General features: G+C 52.7%; 1 protein-coding gene across 2 annotated transcripts in view; it reads right to left on the bottom strand.

Annotated features, from left to right (window-relative positions):
* The window catches only part of PAXIP1 (PAX interacting protein 1), a 36,996-nt gene extending 20,419 nt beyond the window's left edge, over positions 1-16,577 (bottom strand). Inside the window, exons 1-4 of one of the 2 annotated variants that reach the window (XM_033099073.1) lie at positions 16,405-16,577; positions 12,741-12,875; positions 8,776-8,819; positions 6,916-6,979 (exon numbers count right to left, since the gene is read on the bottom strand). In XM_033099073.1, coding sequence (XP_032954964.1) covers positions 6,916-6,979; positions 8,776-8,819; positions 12,741-12,875; positions 16,405-16,485 — 324 coding nt within the window. In that variant the 5' untranslated portion in view covers positions 16,486-16,577. Of the gene's footprint in view, positions 1-2,439; positions 2,600-6,915; positions 6,980-8,775; positions 8,820-12,740; positions 12,876-16,404 lie in introns of those variants that run through there. The other variant, XM_033099074.1, reaches the window with a different exon arrangement.
* Between the last annotated feature and the right edge of the window lie 735 nt (positions 16,578-17,312).

The following is a 17,312-nucleotide window of genomic DNA, read 5'->3' as shown; positions in this document are numbered from 1 at the left end:
TGGTCAAGCTCTTAGCTATCTTAGCTATTTGCTTACTGCAATAAAAAGTTTTACTCCTATTACAATAGTTTTATGGACATCACTTTTTTTTGCCTTGTCACCAAATGGAAAAAAAAAAAAAAAATCCACACTCCAAAGACTGAATGGAGGACCCCTTCATTCTATCACAAAAACATAGGAAAAAAAGGCAGAAAGAACGAGTACACATTCCATCTCCCAATTGCGTCCTTTTTTAAAATGTTTTAGTACAACAGCAGCACCAAAATCATACCTAAGAAACTCCTTAAGCATTAATAGATGACAAATAAACACTAATTATGAAATGAATAAAATTTAAAAAATACTGTGGTTTGTAAGCTCGGGAAAACGTAAATGTTATTTAACAGACCAAAAGAGACAAGGCAAGCATAAAAGAAATAATGCTCACGCTTGCCTAAGGGATGAAGAGAGGACTCCAGACAGAATGGCTTATGCTGTGAAACAGGCTTTCCCTGTAACCACAAAAACAGCTACCATTTATTGCCTGCCTACTATGTGCCAGGAACTGTGCCAGGGCTTGATATCTACTCCCCATGCTCACCACCACCGCAGGCAGCAGGAATCGTGAGCCCCACTTTATACACATGGGAACAAACTCACAAAACATTGCAGCTAATGAGTGGAAAAGCTGGCTTTTAAAACCCAGGTCTGTCTAAACCCAGGTCGAACTCCAGACTGTATTTCCTACTGTTCTATACTGTTCTCTGAGGGCAGTTACTACCAAAAATTATTTCTGGAAAATAAAATTTTAGAGTCTGAAAGGCAAACATTTAAGAAAAATAAAGGTGTCAGTGTTAATTCTAAGATAACCATTTAACCAAGTCAATTTTTTTTCTGGATAATTTATTATAAATTGAGGATTATGGTTAAGAATTCTGAACTGTGTCTCAAGTTAATTTTTTTTAAGTATTGATAAGTAGCACGTTTTTTTCTTTTTAATTGCCACTATTCAGCTTGTCAAAAAGCTCACATTCTACATCTACTCTCAGCCATTTTACAAATAACTCTAGAAATTATTTTGCATTCCACACTACTCTGAATACGAACAAAGAACACATTAATTTTATAAAAATCACCTTTAAAAATCATTTTATATCTCTAATTTAGTAAGTTAATGTCACATTTCAGAAGATTAGATCAAAAGATTATTTTTATCACACGCTTTCACAAAAACATTTATATCCTGCAACATCTCAGAGGTGAGATTTAATAATATGATAACACAGATTACTCACAGGAATCAGTACATAATGTTTATTGAAAATGAAATTAAACAACAGAATGTAGATCTGGCCACAAGTCAGTCAGGTACTCCTTTTAGGTTACTGACTGCAGTAATTCTCGCCCTATTCCCATCCGCCTGTGTCACAGGCGTGGGTCTCCACAAGCTGCGGTGCTGCTGTTTAAAGAACATCAGACAGGGAGACCTGGGCTGCCATGGGGTCTCCAGAACCCAGCCACTTGGCAAACCTCCACGAAACTGCCCCTCAGCGATGGGTGTTTGGGTCAGACGACTTCAAACACCCACACCAGCTCCTGGACTGAAGCTGTGTCAGCGTAAATTAAGAATGCTTTTTCCACACCAAAATGTTAACACTAGTTACCTAGCGGTAATAGGATTATGGGGACATTTTTATTTTCATTTTTATACTTTTCTGTATTTTCCAAATTCTCAAGAACATTATTTTATAACTGGGGAAAGCATTTATCTATTTTAAAGCAATCTTTCTAAACTGAAATCTGTCATCTCACCTAATAAAGCCTGGCTGTCTCCTCAGTGCCTTACGGTGAAAACCCAAAACCGTGAAAATGGTGTCCGCGGCCCTTCGCGATGGGTGTCCCCTGCGGACAGTGTCCCCCTCCACATGCACCTTGGCCTCCAGCCGTGACTAAGCGACACTCGCCCCGCTATGCGTCTCTCCGGGCCTTCGCCACCTCCCCCCACTGCACCGGCTCAGTGGCTGCGCGTCCCTGCCTCTGCGTCCCACGGCAGGATGCTCACAGGGGACCGTCCTCTAAGCAGGACAGAGGGCTGTGGTCCTGTCTGCGTCCCCTGCATGAACAGTTCGACTCCCACCAGGAAAGCCCTCCCCTCTCCCCAGGTCGCGGCCCCAGTGAGCGCGCCTGGGGCCCAGCTCCGTGACGTCCCCTCACCCAGTCTTCAGGACCAACTCTAACCCTACTTAGGAAAGGCTAGGGTCGTCCCTGAGAGTTACATCCCAAACGTCTTTCAGATCTTTCGTGGTACCTAGTACAGTGCAAGGCACATGCGTAGGCAGTCAAGAAATATTTGTTGATTGAGATACAGCATGGAAAAGGCTTTTATTTCTAGCCTTCCAGATTGAACCTGGGACCCCGGCCAGGCTCTCCATCAGTCTTGACCTGCTCCCCGGAACCTACCCCGCACATTAAAGAAGCCTCGGCCCGCATCAGTACCGGGTCCGGAGAAGGCGGCTGGTGTCTGTCCTTCCCAACTTCTGCTGGCACAAGCGCCCTCCCCTACCTCTCCCTGGAGAGCTCTGGAAGACTCCAACAAAGAGCTCCAGCTCGTATCAACACCCTGACGGGAAAAGACAGAAGGTCACTGAGAACCACCAGCAAACAGTCCTGTGGCAAAGACGGCGCCCTGCCTGGCGTGCGCGGGCGTGTGCACAGACATGCGTGTGCGCCGACCCCATCTCCACTCGCTGCGGGTTACCCACCGTGACCACTCCCTCCCACTGTCATTCCCACGCTGTGCTCTTCCATGTGTTACAACACAGGTACTTGCCGCACGTCTGTCTCCCCTTCTAGACTGTGCGTTTACTGAGGGGAGGACTCGTGCCCTGATCTGTTTGTACCCTGGGATTTGTTCGTCACAAAGGACGCACCCATCAGGCATCTGGTGAATCCGACTCCCGCAGCTGCCCACTGTACAGACTGTATGTCTGCTAATGTATCTTCCGCCTGAGTTAACGTTTCTCGGCAACCAGAGTGTCACTGTCCCCACATACTTTCTTTCTTTAACCAGGGTTTCTTCAAACCAATCGCTATCGAGTAAAGCCTTCCCCGTCCTTATGTGAACTTACACGCAGGGCTTATTATTTTACCCCAGTGCACACTGGGAATTTCAATTCCCTGTCAGTGGAGCTGTGAGAACAAGAGTAGTAAGTGATCCCTAAAGGTCATACCCGTGCTGGATTCTGACTGTTATTACCGAACCAATTTGCTGAAGGGATATAAAATCCTGTCCGAAGTCTTGCTAACTTCTCCTTTTCATCCACCACAGACCCAGCCACGCTCCAGAAGGAGCCTGGGACCTCGGTAAGCCCCTCTGGCCGGGCGCTTCCCAGACCACAGTGGATGACACATGTTCACCTGACAAGGCGGGCGGCTGTGTCCCCACCACAGCTTCCCCAGTGTTTCCCACGGACGATCTCCAGCTCCCCGACGGCCCCGCCCCTCTGCTGACCACGCGTGAGTCTTCTCAGCCCGAACCCAACACCTTCTTAGCCCCCTAAGCCTGTGCATGGTCACCGAGCAGAGGGCCAGCCCGGTGTCACTGTCCACCATCCTCGGCCACAGGACGACGACCTGTACGAATGAACATTAATTCTCTCCACATCTCCCTGGGCACTGCCACCTCCCGGCAACAAACACAAACTGATGGCTCCTAAAACCCACCTGCCCCCTGCAGTACCAGCTCCACTTACTGTTGCAAATCTCCTGAGCTGTCGTGCTACCCCGGCTCCGTTCCTGCTGATCTGCTCTGTCTACTCCAGTTCACACAAGTCAGTAGTGCTCAGCCCTTCACCCCTATCTCCAAGTCCCTACGTGCGGACAGCTGATCAACACCCCAAAACACCCGAAACGCCACATGTTTCAAACCAACTCCCATCTTCCCTCAGAAACCAGGCTCGCCTCTGTTTCCATCTCCAGCAAGGACGCTACCACCACCGACCAGTGCTCGTACTGGAAACAAGGAAATCCCCTTGGACTAGCGGGTTCAGTGTGACAGCATCTACGCAGAGTCTGGCTCACAGAGGGACCCACAGGGAGTCCTGGCTGTCCCTGGCACCACAGCGTTCCCATGTCACCAAGACTCCCAGGGCCCCCGTCTCCAGGGTCTGTGTTATGCCTTCAGTCACAGTGCTGACCCGAATCCAAATCTTCATCGAGTCTGAAACACGGGTGGTCCCTTCTGGGACCCACCCTGCCCTGTATGTCACGCCTACAGCTCCCAGACCTTGTCACCTACAAGATCACAGTGACGTCAACTCTGCTTGCTAGTTTCTGTTTTCCAAATATTCTAACAAACATCTGTAATCCAAAGTTAAATACATACGAGAAACAACTAAAGAAGCAGGCTGCTCGCTACTGTCTCAGGTTCAAAATCAGAGACCCAAGTGTCACGGTTCTCCGTATCCTCTGCATTCTACCCAGCCAACCATTCTCTCCGTCTGCAGCCAAAGGCACGTGCTGGCTGCAGAACGGGTGTTCGCATTACCAGCTCCCGGGTTCTCCTTCCAGCTGTTCTAGCCGAACGCCCCTGCCCTTCCCCATTTTCACTCCAATCCTGCCCTTCCTTCCGGCCCACTCCACTCTGACACCCTCCAGCAGGGCTCCCTAACCTTGCAGCCCACACGGACACCGCTTTCTGAGCTCAGACGCCAACAGCTGTGCCACCTGATTCAGCACGCCACTGTAGGTACCACGTACACAACCACCTTGTACGTTATGTGTGTTATGTAATAACCGATGACTTGTTCTAACCTTTGGTAAAGGTAGACTGCAGGCAGCTGTGTGGTCCACCACAGCTTCACCTATTCGTTTTATCTTTCCAAGACTAAAAGTGTTCAATAGTTAATATTTAATAATGTCTAACTATCTCATTTAAAACTTCGTAATCATCTTAAGGTCACACACTTTGATTTGCTTATTTATTCCCCCACGTCAGGTCTGCTAAATACCATGTCCTGTGACCCTGACACCCGAAACATCCACGGCCTCCCTGACCCTGGCCGCTTCCTCCCTTCCTTTCTCACTCAATTTGAACCCTCTAGATAGTGGGCTCTGAAGCTCTGAACCCAAAATTCCAATTAATACAAATATAATTAAATGCCAAATTCACATTTTAGTCAAAGTACATTGTGTTTATGCATGACGAGTATAATATTAACAAAATGTTTTCATTTTAAAACTTTTCTGATGTTTACTGTAAATTTGGAACATACAGAGAAGTATAAGGAAAACAATAAAAATTACATGTAACCACAGTAACCATCACAGGTTTTCATTTCAACCAACTTTCAATATCATGTACATATACATTTCTAGCACAGACGTGAAAAACACTGATATTACAAATACCAACAAAATCCTGTTCTTAGGAGGAAAAAAAAAAGGCAATTTTCCTAGGCTCTCTATTAAATTGATGTAGCAAAAACAAAAAGAGAGGATTTTATCATCTTAAAGGACTTCCAGAATTTACAAGAGACAAACAAAAACCACAGTAACCATAACTAAACTTACTTATTCCTTAGAGAAGAGATCAAATTCTCTTTTTGCTTATTGCTTAGAGAAGAGATCAGACTGGTGACAGCATTTGTATGAAAAGCTGTGTCTGGCCAATACTCTAACTACGTGAAACTAAGCATCACCGGGTTCCATAACCCTCTAACAAGACGGCCTTAAAAGACAGCAAGACTAAACTATAATGAAACCCTTCTGGTCTCCCTAATATGGCTGACGTGCCCTTTCTCTCAAAGATTCCCAGGGACGGGGACTAAATGCTTCCCCAAAACCACCATAAGAGCACCCACATTACAGAACGGGACTGGGCCTGTGAGGTCCAATGAAATGCCAGTGCTCTAAATTGCACTTGTTCCTGTCCAACAACTACTAATTTTAAACAAATTATTCTATGTAATTTCCAGATGAGTCTAAACAACACCAATTTGATTTTTTATCATTGTTTTTTATAACTGGGGGTTTTAGCTGGGGGTTGAGAGGACAGAATAAAAATATTAAATATTCACTTCTCTCATTACCCAGTTATCTATCTTATTTGGTTGACGTAATACTGTGCTTACCTGTGTCATATCCTGCTTTCCTCCACTTAAACATTTCCCGTGTCTTTACGCATGTTCATAAAACATAATTCAGAAACGGTTACGTAGCTATTGCATAGTGTACAGAGCGGGTTTCTGAACCATCCCCAAACAGTGATCTGGTTGTTCCAATTTTACACTCTTGTAAGTAACGCTTTGATGAACACCTTTATGCACCCACCTGCCCTTGTTTCTACCAGTTTGGGTAAGTTTCCAAACCTAAGAGAACTACGGGGGAAACTACGTATTTTAGGGCTGCTGGCTCATCTGGAAAGCGCAAGCACGCACCGCTGCAAACCCGACGAGCTGAAACTCTCATCTCACTGCTATTAGCATGTTTCCCTCTGGTTATAAAGTGTATAAAATGTTTTAATTATTGTCTGTAGTTCTTCATAAAAACTTACACATTCCTTTTTCTGCCTTATCTACTGAGGTCTTCTGTTTTCTCATTGATCTGTCCCAGCGCTTTATTTTTTAAGAAAATTCTTTGCCTTTATTTCTGTCTGAATTTTCCCTGTCATCTTATTTCATTTATATTATTTTTCCATATTCAAGTTTCAAATTTTGGCAATTCTTTAGATTAGAAAGACCATTTTTACCCATTAAAACTTTGCATCTTAAAACTAAACATGAATATTTAATCATACCTGTCATAAGATCATACTGAATATGCAGTTTAGTAAACAGCTTCTCTAAAACCGGTTTATAAATAGGTCATAAGTCCAATCATTTAAAACTAAGCACTGTTACGTGTAAGTAACACAAGACCAGTTGTCACCATGCTTACCTGAGAGAGGCAGGCAGTGATTCCAAAAAAAATCTGACATGATTCTGGAGAAAAACCATTTACTCTGTTTTATAGTTATTAAGATTCCAATGAAGTAAGATGAGTGCAGCCTGTATTTCACTAACAAACATATCCTATATGCCCACTTCCCTCCCACTCAACCCATTTCGGAAAGAGACAGACAAGCTGACCAAAGACTGCAGGCAGACTGGGAAAAAGGTGAAGCACAGGAAGACCTGAGAGGTTTTCTGTGAAGTACATTTTCAAATGTACTTTCCAATCTCTCCACCATGTCATCAATAAAGTGGGCGTAATATATCACGGCGGAAACTTGCCCTCGGAGCTAAGTAACCACATACCCGCGTACAAGCACACGTGCAGGCATGCGTGCACCCACGGCACAGCCATTTACCTAAAGGCACACTGTACCTCACGAAGTGAGAGTGAGGGTTGGAGCTGTGCAGTGGGGCCTTCACCAAAGGACGTGAGTCCGTCTCCTGGCCACCACCGACTGCGAACGTCAGCAAGACACCTGAACTTCACTCCCCCTTCGCTAAAACCATGTCACAATGTGTCACCCCCAAGATCCTTCTGGTTTCTAAAGCTCTGCTCTGTCCAGTCCATTCAGAATGCTCTCTGAGCGCTTTACGTGTGCCCAACATGGGACACAGAGCCATACACACAAGCAGACGTGACCTCTAGGTGCCTTTCCTTACGGCCTACTCAAAGCCAACAATGACATTTTTGAAAAATATGGAGTGTCTAGAATTCAAAATGAGTCCAACTATTACTTCTCTTTCCCTACAGGAGAAAAGTACACCTACTGAGGTAGGTGTGTTAGGGACAAATAGGTCAGATGGGAAATGCTACTGCGGCTCGGACGTGTCCTCACAGGCCGCTGAGACATGCGCCCCACACGCCTGCGAGGCTGCCTGGCTGCAGACACAGGGTGGACCCGACCTCATGCCTTCCGGGCACCATTCAAGCTCCCGCCTCAGCTCAGGGACTCTACTTCCAAAGGCCGGTGGAAACAAAGGCAACCCAGAGTGTGTGGTCCAACAGGAGTCTCGGGCACCCCCTTTCTGTCCCCGAAGCTTCTCTGGGATGGGCAGGGAAGCGCTCCAACGAGACAACTTAAGAAGTCTTGGTGTGGAGAGCACATACACGATCCAGAACAGGCTGAACTGGCCTCGTACCTTCTGGAACAACCCTCCCACTCCCAGGCCTTTGTACCTGTGTTTGTAAAGAAAACAAATGCCCCAAAAAACAAAACAGGAACCAGTCTCTACACTGTGGATGAGAAATCTGAGTAGTTTTCATTCAGCGTTGCCAGGGTTCTGCATATCCCCCAAGAACTGCTCACAGGAGCTCTTTTCTGTTCACTCGAGGCCCCTGAAGTATCTGATATAACAAGGTGGCTTCACTCCTCACCTATCCGATGAGTGAGAGGCACTCGCCAGCACCGCCCGGCATAGCTGCACAACAAAATAATCCATGACATGTGCATACCGACTTAGAATCTTAAGTTATCCCGTCTAACTAGACACCACAAAACGATGTGTTTCAGAGACAGGAAAAGGAGGTCCGGAAAAGCTGACTGCCCGCGATCGATCACACAACCGAGATGTGGAAGAACTGGGACTCGGGCCTCCGGGTCCCAGCCTAGAGCCGCTCCCCACGGCTGGTCCCTTTTCCCACGGGTAACGGCAAGCATCAGGTCCACAGAACTGGACAGGAGGGAAACCAGGGGGACAGGGGTGCACACACACGCTCTGTGCCCAGTACTGAATCCACTCCTCACCCCAGAATCACCGTCTCCGTCTTCGTTTGCCCCACCCCACCCCCCCAAAAAAAGGATACGGCAGAAGAACTCCACACTGGACGGACAGAATCACCCAGGAAGGCTGGAAGAAAAAAACATAAATTCAAATCAAAATGTTTCAATTTTTCATCAAAATGACATTGTTTTACTACTTAGTGTAACTCCTGGAAACCAAAAGCTGTTACTACCGACGAAGCACCCAGGTATCAATTATGTGTATTCAAAGACTTGTTATTAACGCCCAAAGTAAAAGCCCAGTTACAGAATAAAACACTGCCAGGTCTTTAGCAATTTAAATCCCAGGGTGGCTAGAAACTGACCCCCATGGGCAGGGCCTGAGGGCCCCCCCACCGCTCCCTCTCCCAGGTGTGTCAGCCCCCCTCCGTGCCCTTCTTCATCCTCAACTGAACCAGGACTAACCTTGTGACTTTTTTCAGGAAAGCCACAGAGACACAATGCTAGTAAACCATAGAAGGTAATCTTTTTAAGAATTCTAAAACTCAGACTAATTATAGAAACTAAGGTTAATTACTGCACCTTTTGGGGTAATTTGTAGTTTTGAAAAATTACCATCCCTTATATTTCTGTATTTGATTTTGAAAATTACGTTGATCATTCATTACACTGCTAGTTCTGCTTCACACAATTCTGTGAAAACCCGGCAATGCGCCATGGAGCCGCTGACGTCCGGAATGTCACCAGCTGAATCACGCACACACTCATCACCAACCCACACGTCACAGGTACTGAGCCTGTGCCCGCCAGAGACACACAGAGCCAGGCCCTGGCGCTTTAGTGTTCACTCTCAAGCAGCCTGTATTCCAAGCTAGTGATCTTCCAACTATTTTTGTCACGTGCACCTTAAAAGAGCTTTAGAAAATGAAGTTTTCTGGGTGATATCAACAATTTTCTAGCATAAGTTTCTGTAAGTGTATCTTCTGCAAACAGACTGTCTCTACTTGGCATGATTATTTCATGATTTGATTGTTTCACCTACTCTTTCAAAGAACTTACTGGATAAAGGACGCGCAGCTGAAAGAAAACACTAACCCAAGGTGCCTCCACGTCCTGATCCAGACAGCGTAAGGGGCTGGGGGCATGAGGAACCTGGCCTGGCCACCCCGCCCTGACTCTTCTGCGTTCAGAACACCTCCCATGGCTCAGCTTCTGCTCACAGGACCTCTCCCCACACCCCCCGAGGGCTGAGTATGGGGAGGCCTTCTGGAAACCCGTCTTGCTAGTGATCCCTCCCATGGCGCCCAGGACATTCCGAGCCTGGGGCCATGCGCTGTCATAGGGTTTGGATGGGTGATGGTGGGACTTTTCTGGGGGAGTCAGGGCGGGGCCAGAGTGTCCTCAGGAGGGGCAGGTAAGGAAGCAGACACGCAGGTAAGGAGCCTCACGACCATCCAGGCGGCATACACCCTGGCAGGCGTCCCTCTGCGTCCCTGGGGAGGGATGAGCACAGGACTCCCGGGTGAGCTGCCGTCACAAAGCCCCGCGGAGCAGTCACCCCAGGCCCCCACTCAGGGGTCTGGACAAAAGTCAGAGCAGTACAACACACTCATAATGGAAAAGCGTAGTTACAAGGAGCTACTTATCCCAAGGGCAAATAACTAAACAAAAATAAACCCACTGCACGTCAGCATAATTAACACTTCCAATGGTGCCCCACGGCCACGGAGGAAAATATTTCCATTAAAACAATTATTTTAACAGTCTCAGTGCCTAAAGTAGCAAGTTTTAAACATCTATAAAACTCAAATGTGTAAAAGGTGGACGAACTGTCAGAGTGCACAAGGCCACCTGCTTTTTAAAACAATTTTGTGACATTTAACATTAGGGAGAGGCCAGGGCGGTGCCTCGGGGACCAGGCCGCTGCCGTCAGCAGCCCCCAGTTAGGAAGGCGGGTGAGGATCAAAGGCCCCTGGGGTGTCCCAGCACCACCCTGCGGTGAGGACGCACGCTGGACCAGCTCTGAGAAATCCCATCAGGCTGCAGCACTGTCGTCCTGGGCCACAGGTGCCGCCACAAACTCAAAGCAGGCTGGGACGCAGAGGTGAACTCATGTCAGAGGGCGCCGGGTTCCTTTTAAAGTCCTGCAGCCGGGGGGCAGGGCAGTGGGACGCGGTGCAGCACGGCAGATTGGACAAACGGCGCGAACTGCAGAAGCCAGGTGCAGCCTGAATGCTGCCGACTCCTCTAGAAATACAACTTGGGAGAAAACGCAGACGCCTGCTTCGTTCGGCTCAGCGTCTGAGTGAGGATCGGTCACCCTTCTGACACGTCCCCTCACGGCTGACGACCCCACCTGTGGGCTAACCTGCATTTGTGACAGTCACACGGTCAGTGATTCTATACACAGCACACCCGCCGGCTTCTGCGGCCTCTGGTGTAGTTGGGCCCAAGAATTTACATACTGCAACGCTTACTTATTTCTATTTCCTTTCCTTTTTTTAGCTCCTTCACAATTTCAGGTTGAGCAATTTATATATAAATATAAACATACATATTTTGAATTACGTGACGTTACTTTTCATACAAATTTCATTTCAGGGGGAACGTGTTACAAAAGGTGGCTCAGGGTCACCACTGCTGTGGGGGCCTAGCAACCACGATCGAGGCCCCCAAAATGTGTTAGTAAGGTTGTTCTTTTAAGGTTCATATGAAATCTACACAATCGATGAGCAGTCACCTTGATGAGACAGTAGGTCCCAGGCTACTGTGTGACAGAAAAAAAGTACATAGGAGGGGGGGACCCAGGGCCAGTCCCTACAGCTAGAGAAGAATGGGAGGAAACAGAGACAAAAACAGCCACCCAGGAGAGGGTGTGGCACACAGCCCAGTGCTTGTGGCAAGTCCCTCTTTCTCACAAAGTGACAACAGGGGCCGGGCCACCTGCAGATGTCCAGTGTTCACAGAGGCTCTGCGAGCAGAGGTGAGCTGGCCATGCTGAAGCAAGCACTCCAGTACAGCAGCTCAGCACCGTGTCCCTCGGTGCAAATTATGTCACTCTGACAGACGCAGCGGCCTCTGGAGAATCTGGCTTAGGACCTTCTTGGGACATAGGTGAGCTTTCCAGTTTATTTTCAAAAATCAGCCTCTAAGCCTGCAAGGCAGAAGTATCAGGTGCCTACGAGATGGGTCTGGACTTCCCAGCAGCCAGGCAGGCCCCCGCTGCCCAGCCTGACGCAACCACGCGCCTTCCCGGCCCTCCCTCTGCTGTCCCTGGGCCAGAGTGATTTTCATACTGAGTATTTTTAAGGCAACACGTTTACCAGCATAAAGAAAAAAGGGGAAAAATGGTAGTGGAATAGAGCTAGTTTAAAACATCTGTGTATAACACAGAAGATCAAAAAATACTGAAGGACCAAAATTACAAAAGTAAATTTTAAAAACATACATTTAACAGCAGTCGACTCAACTGTCAGGTGCAACAGAACAGAACAGTATGTAGTCACCAAAACTCCGGGCAATCCTCACCCCAGCTGCGACCTCCCCCTTTCTTGAATAAACTACCCATAGGTCAAGCTGACAGGCGCACAGAATGGCACCAGGTGGACAGTGTTCCAAATGGTCACTGCGACCCTTGTCAGAGCAGCTGAAGAGCACAGCAGATGGGCGACAGGACTGCCTGCACCTGGCAAGGAGGACCGCGTGTTGGCCTGTGCGCTGTGCGGGGCTCGCCTCAACAGGGCCTGGCCGGCTCTGGGAATAAACCCGCTTTCTTAGGAGGACGCGTCCACTTTCCCTGGTTTAGAGAAACTGGAGAAATGGGGTCGTCCCACAGCGCGTGCGAAAGCTGATGGACCTGGGGTTTCCTGCGGAGACCGGGCTGCGGTGCCTTCCGCGGACGTGGCTCCGAGGTGTGAAAGGGGCTTTCTCTACCCGGCAGATTCCCACGCAGAGCGGCACCTCAGCAGACGCTGAGAAGGCGACGCTAGGACGTCAGTGCCCTGCGTTCAGGACCGAGGGCGAAACACACAGTCAGGCTGATACCGACCTTCACGACGGGCAAATCAAAGACTTCCCGCGCTTCTCCGACCTCCGGGTTGTCCCCGTCCTCGGAGATGATGTGCGAGGCCAGGGCGCTGTAGGACACTTCCTTCGCCTTCCCAGCTTTCAGGAGCTGCGTCACCTTGGAACAGAACGACACACGTTAACGCGGGAAACGCTGCACTTCACTCTCGGTTACACACGTGATCGAGACCGAAGAAAACTCCAATTCCAACTGTTCTCCCCTAGGATCGATGATAACCTCTTCCTGAGTCACATACAATGCAACATTTGGGAACAAAAAAAAGCAGCCAATCTTGGTTCACTGACCACGGAGGCCACTGTGACCAGCTCCCGGGCAGTGACTCTGCCCTGAAGACAGAAGGACGGACAGACAACCAGAACTCAGCCCCGCGGGCCGAAACGGGGCCCAGGGCTTGGGGGTGGGTCACTCAAGGAACCCCGACAGCAGGGGAACTGCAGGCGTTGGCGTCAGGTCGCGGAGGGTGAAGCTGGTCTCCTTAGGTTCTCGGTACTGACGGCGCTGGGAGGCCCTACTGTGCGTGAGCCGGTCCTTCCGCACTCGTGGGAGTTAGGGAGGCAGAAACACGTGCGCGCTGGGCGTGGGGGGGGCACTCATGCACCGGGCGGGGCCGCAAGGACCCAGCCACCGAAGCGCTTTCTTCTTGTGCTACGTACGCAAAGGCATCTGCACCTTATTCCGACATAAAACACGGAAGTGTCCCTGGAGAGACACGGGGGTTCACAGCAGGTAAGCGGCACGAGCCGGTGTTCTAGGAAGACTGCCGCCAGCGTAAGAACGGACTGTGAGGGCCGCGTGGCTGGGGCCAGGACACCGGTGAAGAAACAGCTGCAATGCGCCAGGGGAAGGGGCAGGTGACTGAAGGACTGTCACAGGGGCAGGAAGGAGAGAGGTGTGAGAATGAGCAGGACGTGGCGACCGCGAGCGCAGAACGAAGTGCTGGGGGACACGGCACTGGAGCAGACGGGGAGCGAGAAGGAAGGGGTTCCGTGGAGGGCAGGTCCTTCTTTGGGCACCACGTGGAAAACCTGGGTCCCGCTGCAGGGGGGTCAGCAGCACGTTAGAGATGGCAGCCCGCGCTCGCTCCCGGGGTGCAGAGTGGACGGGAACCGCAGTAGCGACCTGAGGAGCAGGGGGGTAAGCGCAGTGCCCAGGGGGCGGTGTGCCCAGCCGGGGCGGGGTGGTCACCTAAGTGTACCCACCGGTGGGACAGTCCTTCAGAATGTCGTACCGACCATCAGTAGCTGTGAACTGGAACAGCTCAGTGAGAAAACACTGGTCATCGGGCATCAACCACGTCATCTCCTTTCCTCCCCGGGATCTCCGGGCAGCTTCAGCTTCACCCACCCATTCAACCTGTGCCGCAGCAAAGCGCACGCCTGCTTTTGTCCACCATCCAGTCTGCGCTTCATTCCACTGCCTTCTTCGTGAGCCTCCAGACGTCAGACTCTTCCGTGAGATGCCAGTCTCTTCCGTGAGATGCCAGACTCTTCCGTGAGATGCCAGTCTCTTCCGTGAGATGCCAGACTCTTCCGTGAGATGCCAGACTCTTCCGTGAGATGCCAGTCTCTTCTGTACGCCCACGAACCACGAAGCCTCCCCCGTGCTGGTACACGACACAGGCGAGCAGATCCGTGCCCTGGCCGCTCTCTGCTTCCTTTCAATGACCAGTGAGTGACAGTCAGCCTGCCTGCTCACTTGCTCACATCCCTTTGCTCTTCACCTCACTACTGCCCAGCCTCTTCCAGCAGCACTTCACGGAGAAGACGCACAGCTTTGCGGACCTGGAGGACACCAGCCACTAACCCGTCCAATCTCCAGCTCACCCGGGTCATCTCATCTCTCTGCTCCAGACGAGCAGTGAGCTCCCTGACGCACCCCAAATACATCGACGCCTTCTTTCCACCTAAAGGAAACCACCCTTCACCCTCTCCTTAGCTTCTGCTTCTCTCAAGACCCCAAAGAAACGACACCTACGCTAAAACGTTTCAGTGGCACATCCGCCAGGCCCCCAGCACCCCCCACCCTACACTGCGCCACTCGCTCCCCGCCAGCAGCGCCAATGACACCCACTTTTGTGTCACATCCAGTACCGAATCCAAAGCCAGACACGTACCGATAATATTTCTAACACATGTCCACTTTCTGAATCCATATTTATCAGATTCAGAGAATTGGATGTTCCAGCTCTGAACTTCTTAGAAAACGTAATGTTTCCGTTCCAAGGGGTTCGCGAAGCACGTTTTTAAGCACTTCGACGTGATTCGTAGTTCAGCAAACACGGTTCTAGATCAGCTTGTTCCAGGTCTTCAGGAGCATTCGGGTCGAGTCCCCTGGTAGAGCCAAGTCCCAACATCAACGAGGGGCTGGGGAGGGGGTGTTGAGAACGGTGGAAAGAAAGGGACGTTCTCGGTACCGGTACCGGCAGAAGCTAACGCGGCTCCAGGCACTCCTTTTGGTCACTCCGGGTTCAGCACCTGTTCACGTTTCAGAGCTAAAAGCCTCTTCACCCTAAGGCTCCAGTCGCAGGGGGACCATCTGGGGGCATCCGAAGGCGTCTCCTTACTTAGGACACGAAGCTCAGACACCCGCGCCTCCAGGCCACCTCCACCCCCGCTGCCGCCACCTTCCCGGCTAAGCCTCAGGCTGCACTCGTGTCCGACCCCCGTCGCACTGCTCACCAGACACCCAGGCCCCAGCACCACACACACAAACGTTAAGACCGGGAACAGCGCGAAGATTAACCTGAAGAGGATATTCAGCGAAGACTCGTTCCCACGGCGTCAGAGTAACATTCTGACGTTTAAACAAATGCACGACTTACACGAGGCGCAGAAACCCTCATCTTCCCGCAGGAGCCCACACTAGAAAAAAATGCCACCTTTCGTGAGATGGTGCGACCCTGAGCCTTTTGCACGTTTACCGTGTAATTCACCCAAGTAGGAAAATGGGGGATTCGAGTCGCCGGTGAACTGAGCCCTTGTCAGGCGCACAGAAGACGACAGAGCGGGGGGCGGCCACCCCTGGGGCCCGGCTCACTGCGCCCCCAACGCGGACCCTGGGCTCCACGCGAGCTTCGCCGGCCGAGGTTCCCCGGCCGGACCCACTGTTCCGGGAGCGGAGCCCAGACGCCGGGGCCGGAGGGCAGCCGGGAGGGACGCCGGATCCCGCCGCAGGGAGCAGCAGCAGCGAGCGCGAGTGCGGCCGAGGCCGCGGGCACGGGGGGCGTGGGGGCTGCCGGCCACGCGACAGGACGCCAGCTGCCCCGGCGGAGGGCGGCGACACTCGGCGCCAGGCCCAGGCCAGGGCTCGCGGAGGCACCGAGCGCGCGGGGCCCGGGCAGCCCCCGCCCCACCACGTGCCGGGCCGGCCTCCCCCGTGGGCGCGCGCGGGGGCCCCGCAGGCGCCCGGCCGCAGCCCCCCCGCGGCCCCTCCGGCAGGTCCCCCCTCCGCTCCGCGGGCCTGTGCGGCGCCGGGCGGCCCAGCGTCGGCGCACCGGGGCCGGGGGTACCGGGAGGACGGCGGACCGGGGGCACCGGGGGGAAGGGGGACCGGCAGCCGGGCTCCGGCGTCCTGCGCCCGTGCGCGCGCCCGCGGCGGGAGCGGGGCCGGCGGGAGCGGGCCGTACCTGCGGGTCCATGTCGCCCACCGCGTAGTACTTCACCTCCCTGAACATGTCCTCGGGGACCTCGGGCGCCGGGTCCGACATGGTCGCAGCGGCTCCCGCCCCGGCCCGCGGGGCCCGGTCGCCAGCGGCGCAGCCCGCGCGTCCTCGGCCGGGAGCAGCGCGTCGGGCCCTGTCCCCGGCGCCCCGCCCGCGCGAACAGGCCCGAGCGCGGGAGCCCAGCGCGCCCTGCGGGACGCACCATCGCGCGCGGCCGCCCGGGGGGAGCGCCGAGGGGCGGGCGGCCCGCCGACTCCTCCCGGCGCCTCCGCGGCGGCCCGGGGCCCCGGGACGACGAGCACCGCGCGGCCCGCTCCGGACACACGGGGCCCGTGGCCACGGCTCCCTCACGAGTGGGCCCCGGCGACGCGGGGAAACGCGCCTCCCCCTCGCGGGGTCCGAGTGGGCCGGTCCCGGTGAAGACGGGCACGCGAGGCCCCGCCCACCAACACGGGCGGCCGCGGGGACGGCGCCTGCGTGCGGCGAGGGGGCGGGGCGCCGGCGGGGCGGCGGCGATGGCGGCGGGAGCGGCTCGGGCCGCGGGGTCTCGGGCGCGGAGGACTCGGGCGTCGCCGGCTGCTGCCCGATCGGACGCCAGGTAACGGCTCGGACCCTGCGGCCGGGGATCGCGTCCCGGCCGAGGGCAGGGGCGCCGGGCGCGTCGGGGGCGAGCGCCGCAGGCTGCGGAGGCGCCCGGCTCCCCCGACCCGGCCGGTGGCGTCTCCCCGTCACCCCGAACCCCACTCCGGCCTGGACCTGGACCGTGTGCGCGAGCCCCGCTCACCTCCCTCCTGAACCCCGACGACAAGCTGGTGACGTCGTCCCGCTCTGATGTCATCCGTGCGTCCTGCTCCCTGCGCACCGGGCCCGCC

This window comes from Rhinolophus ferrumequinum, chromosome 26, assembly GCF_004115265.2.
Source record: "Rhinolophus ferrumequinum isolate MPI-CBG mRhiFer1 chromosome 26, mRhiFer1_v1.p, whole genome shotgun sequence".
Classification (NCBI taxonomy): Eukaryota; Metazoa; Chordata; class Mammalia; order Chiroptera; family Rhinolophidae; genus Rhinolophus; species Rhinolophus ferrumequinum.
This window is presented reverse-complemented; position numbering and strand designations above follow the sequence as displayed.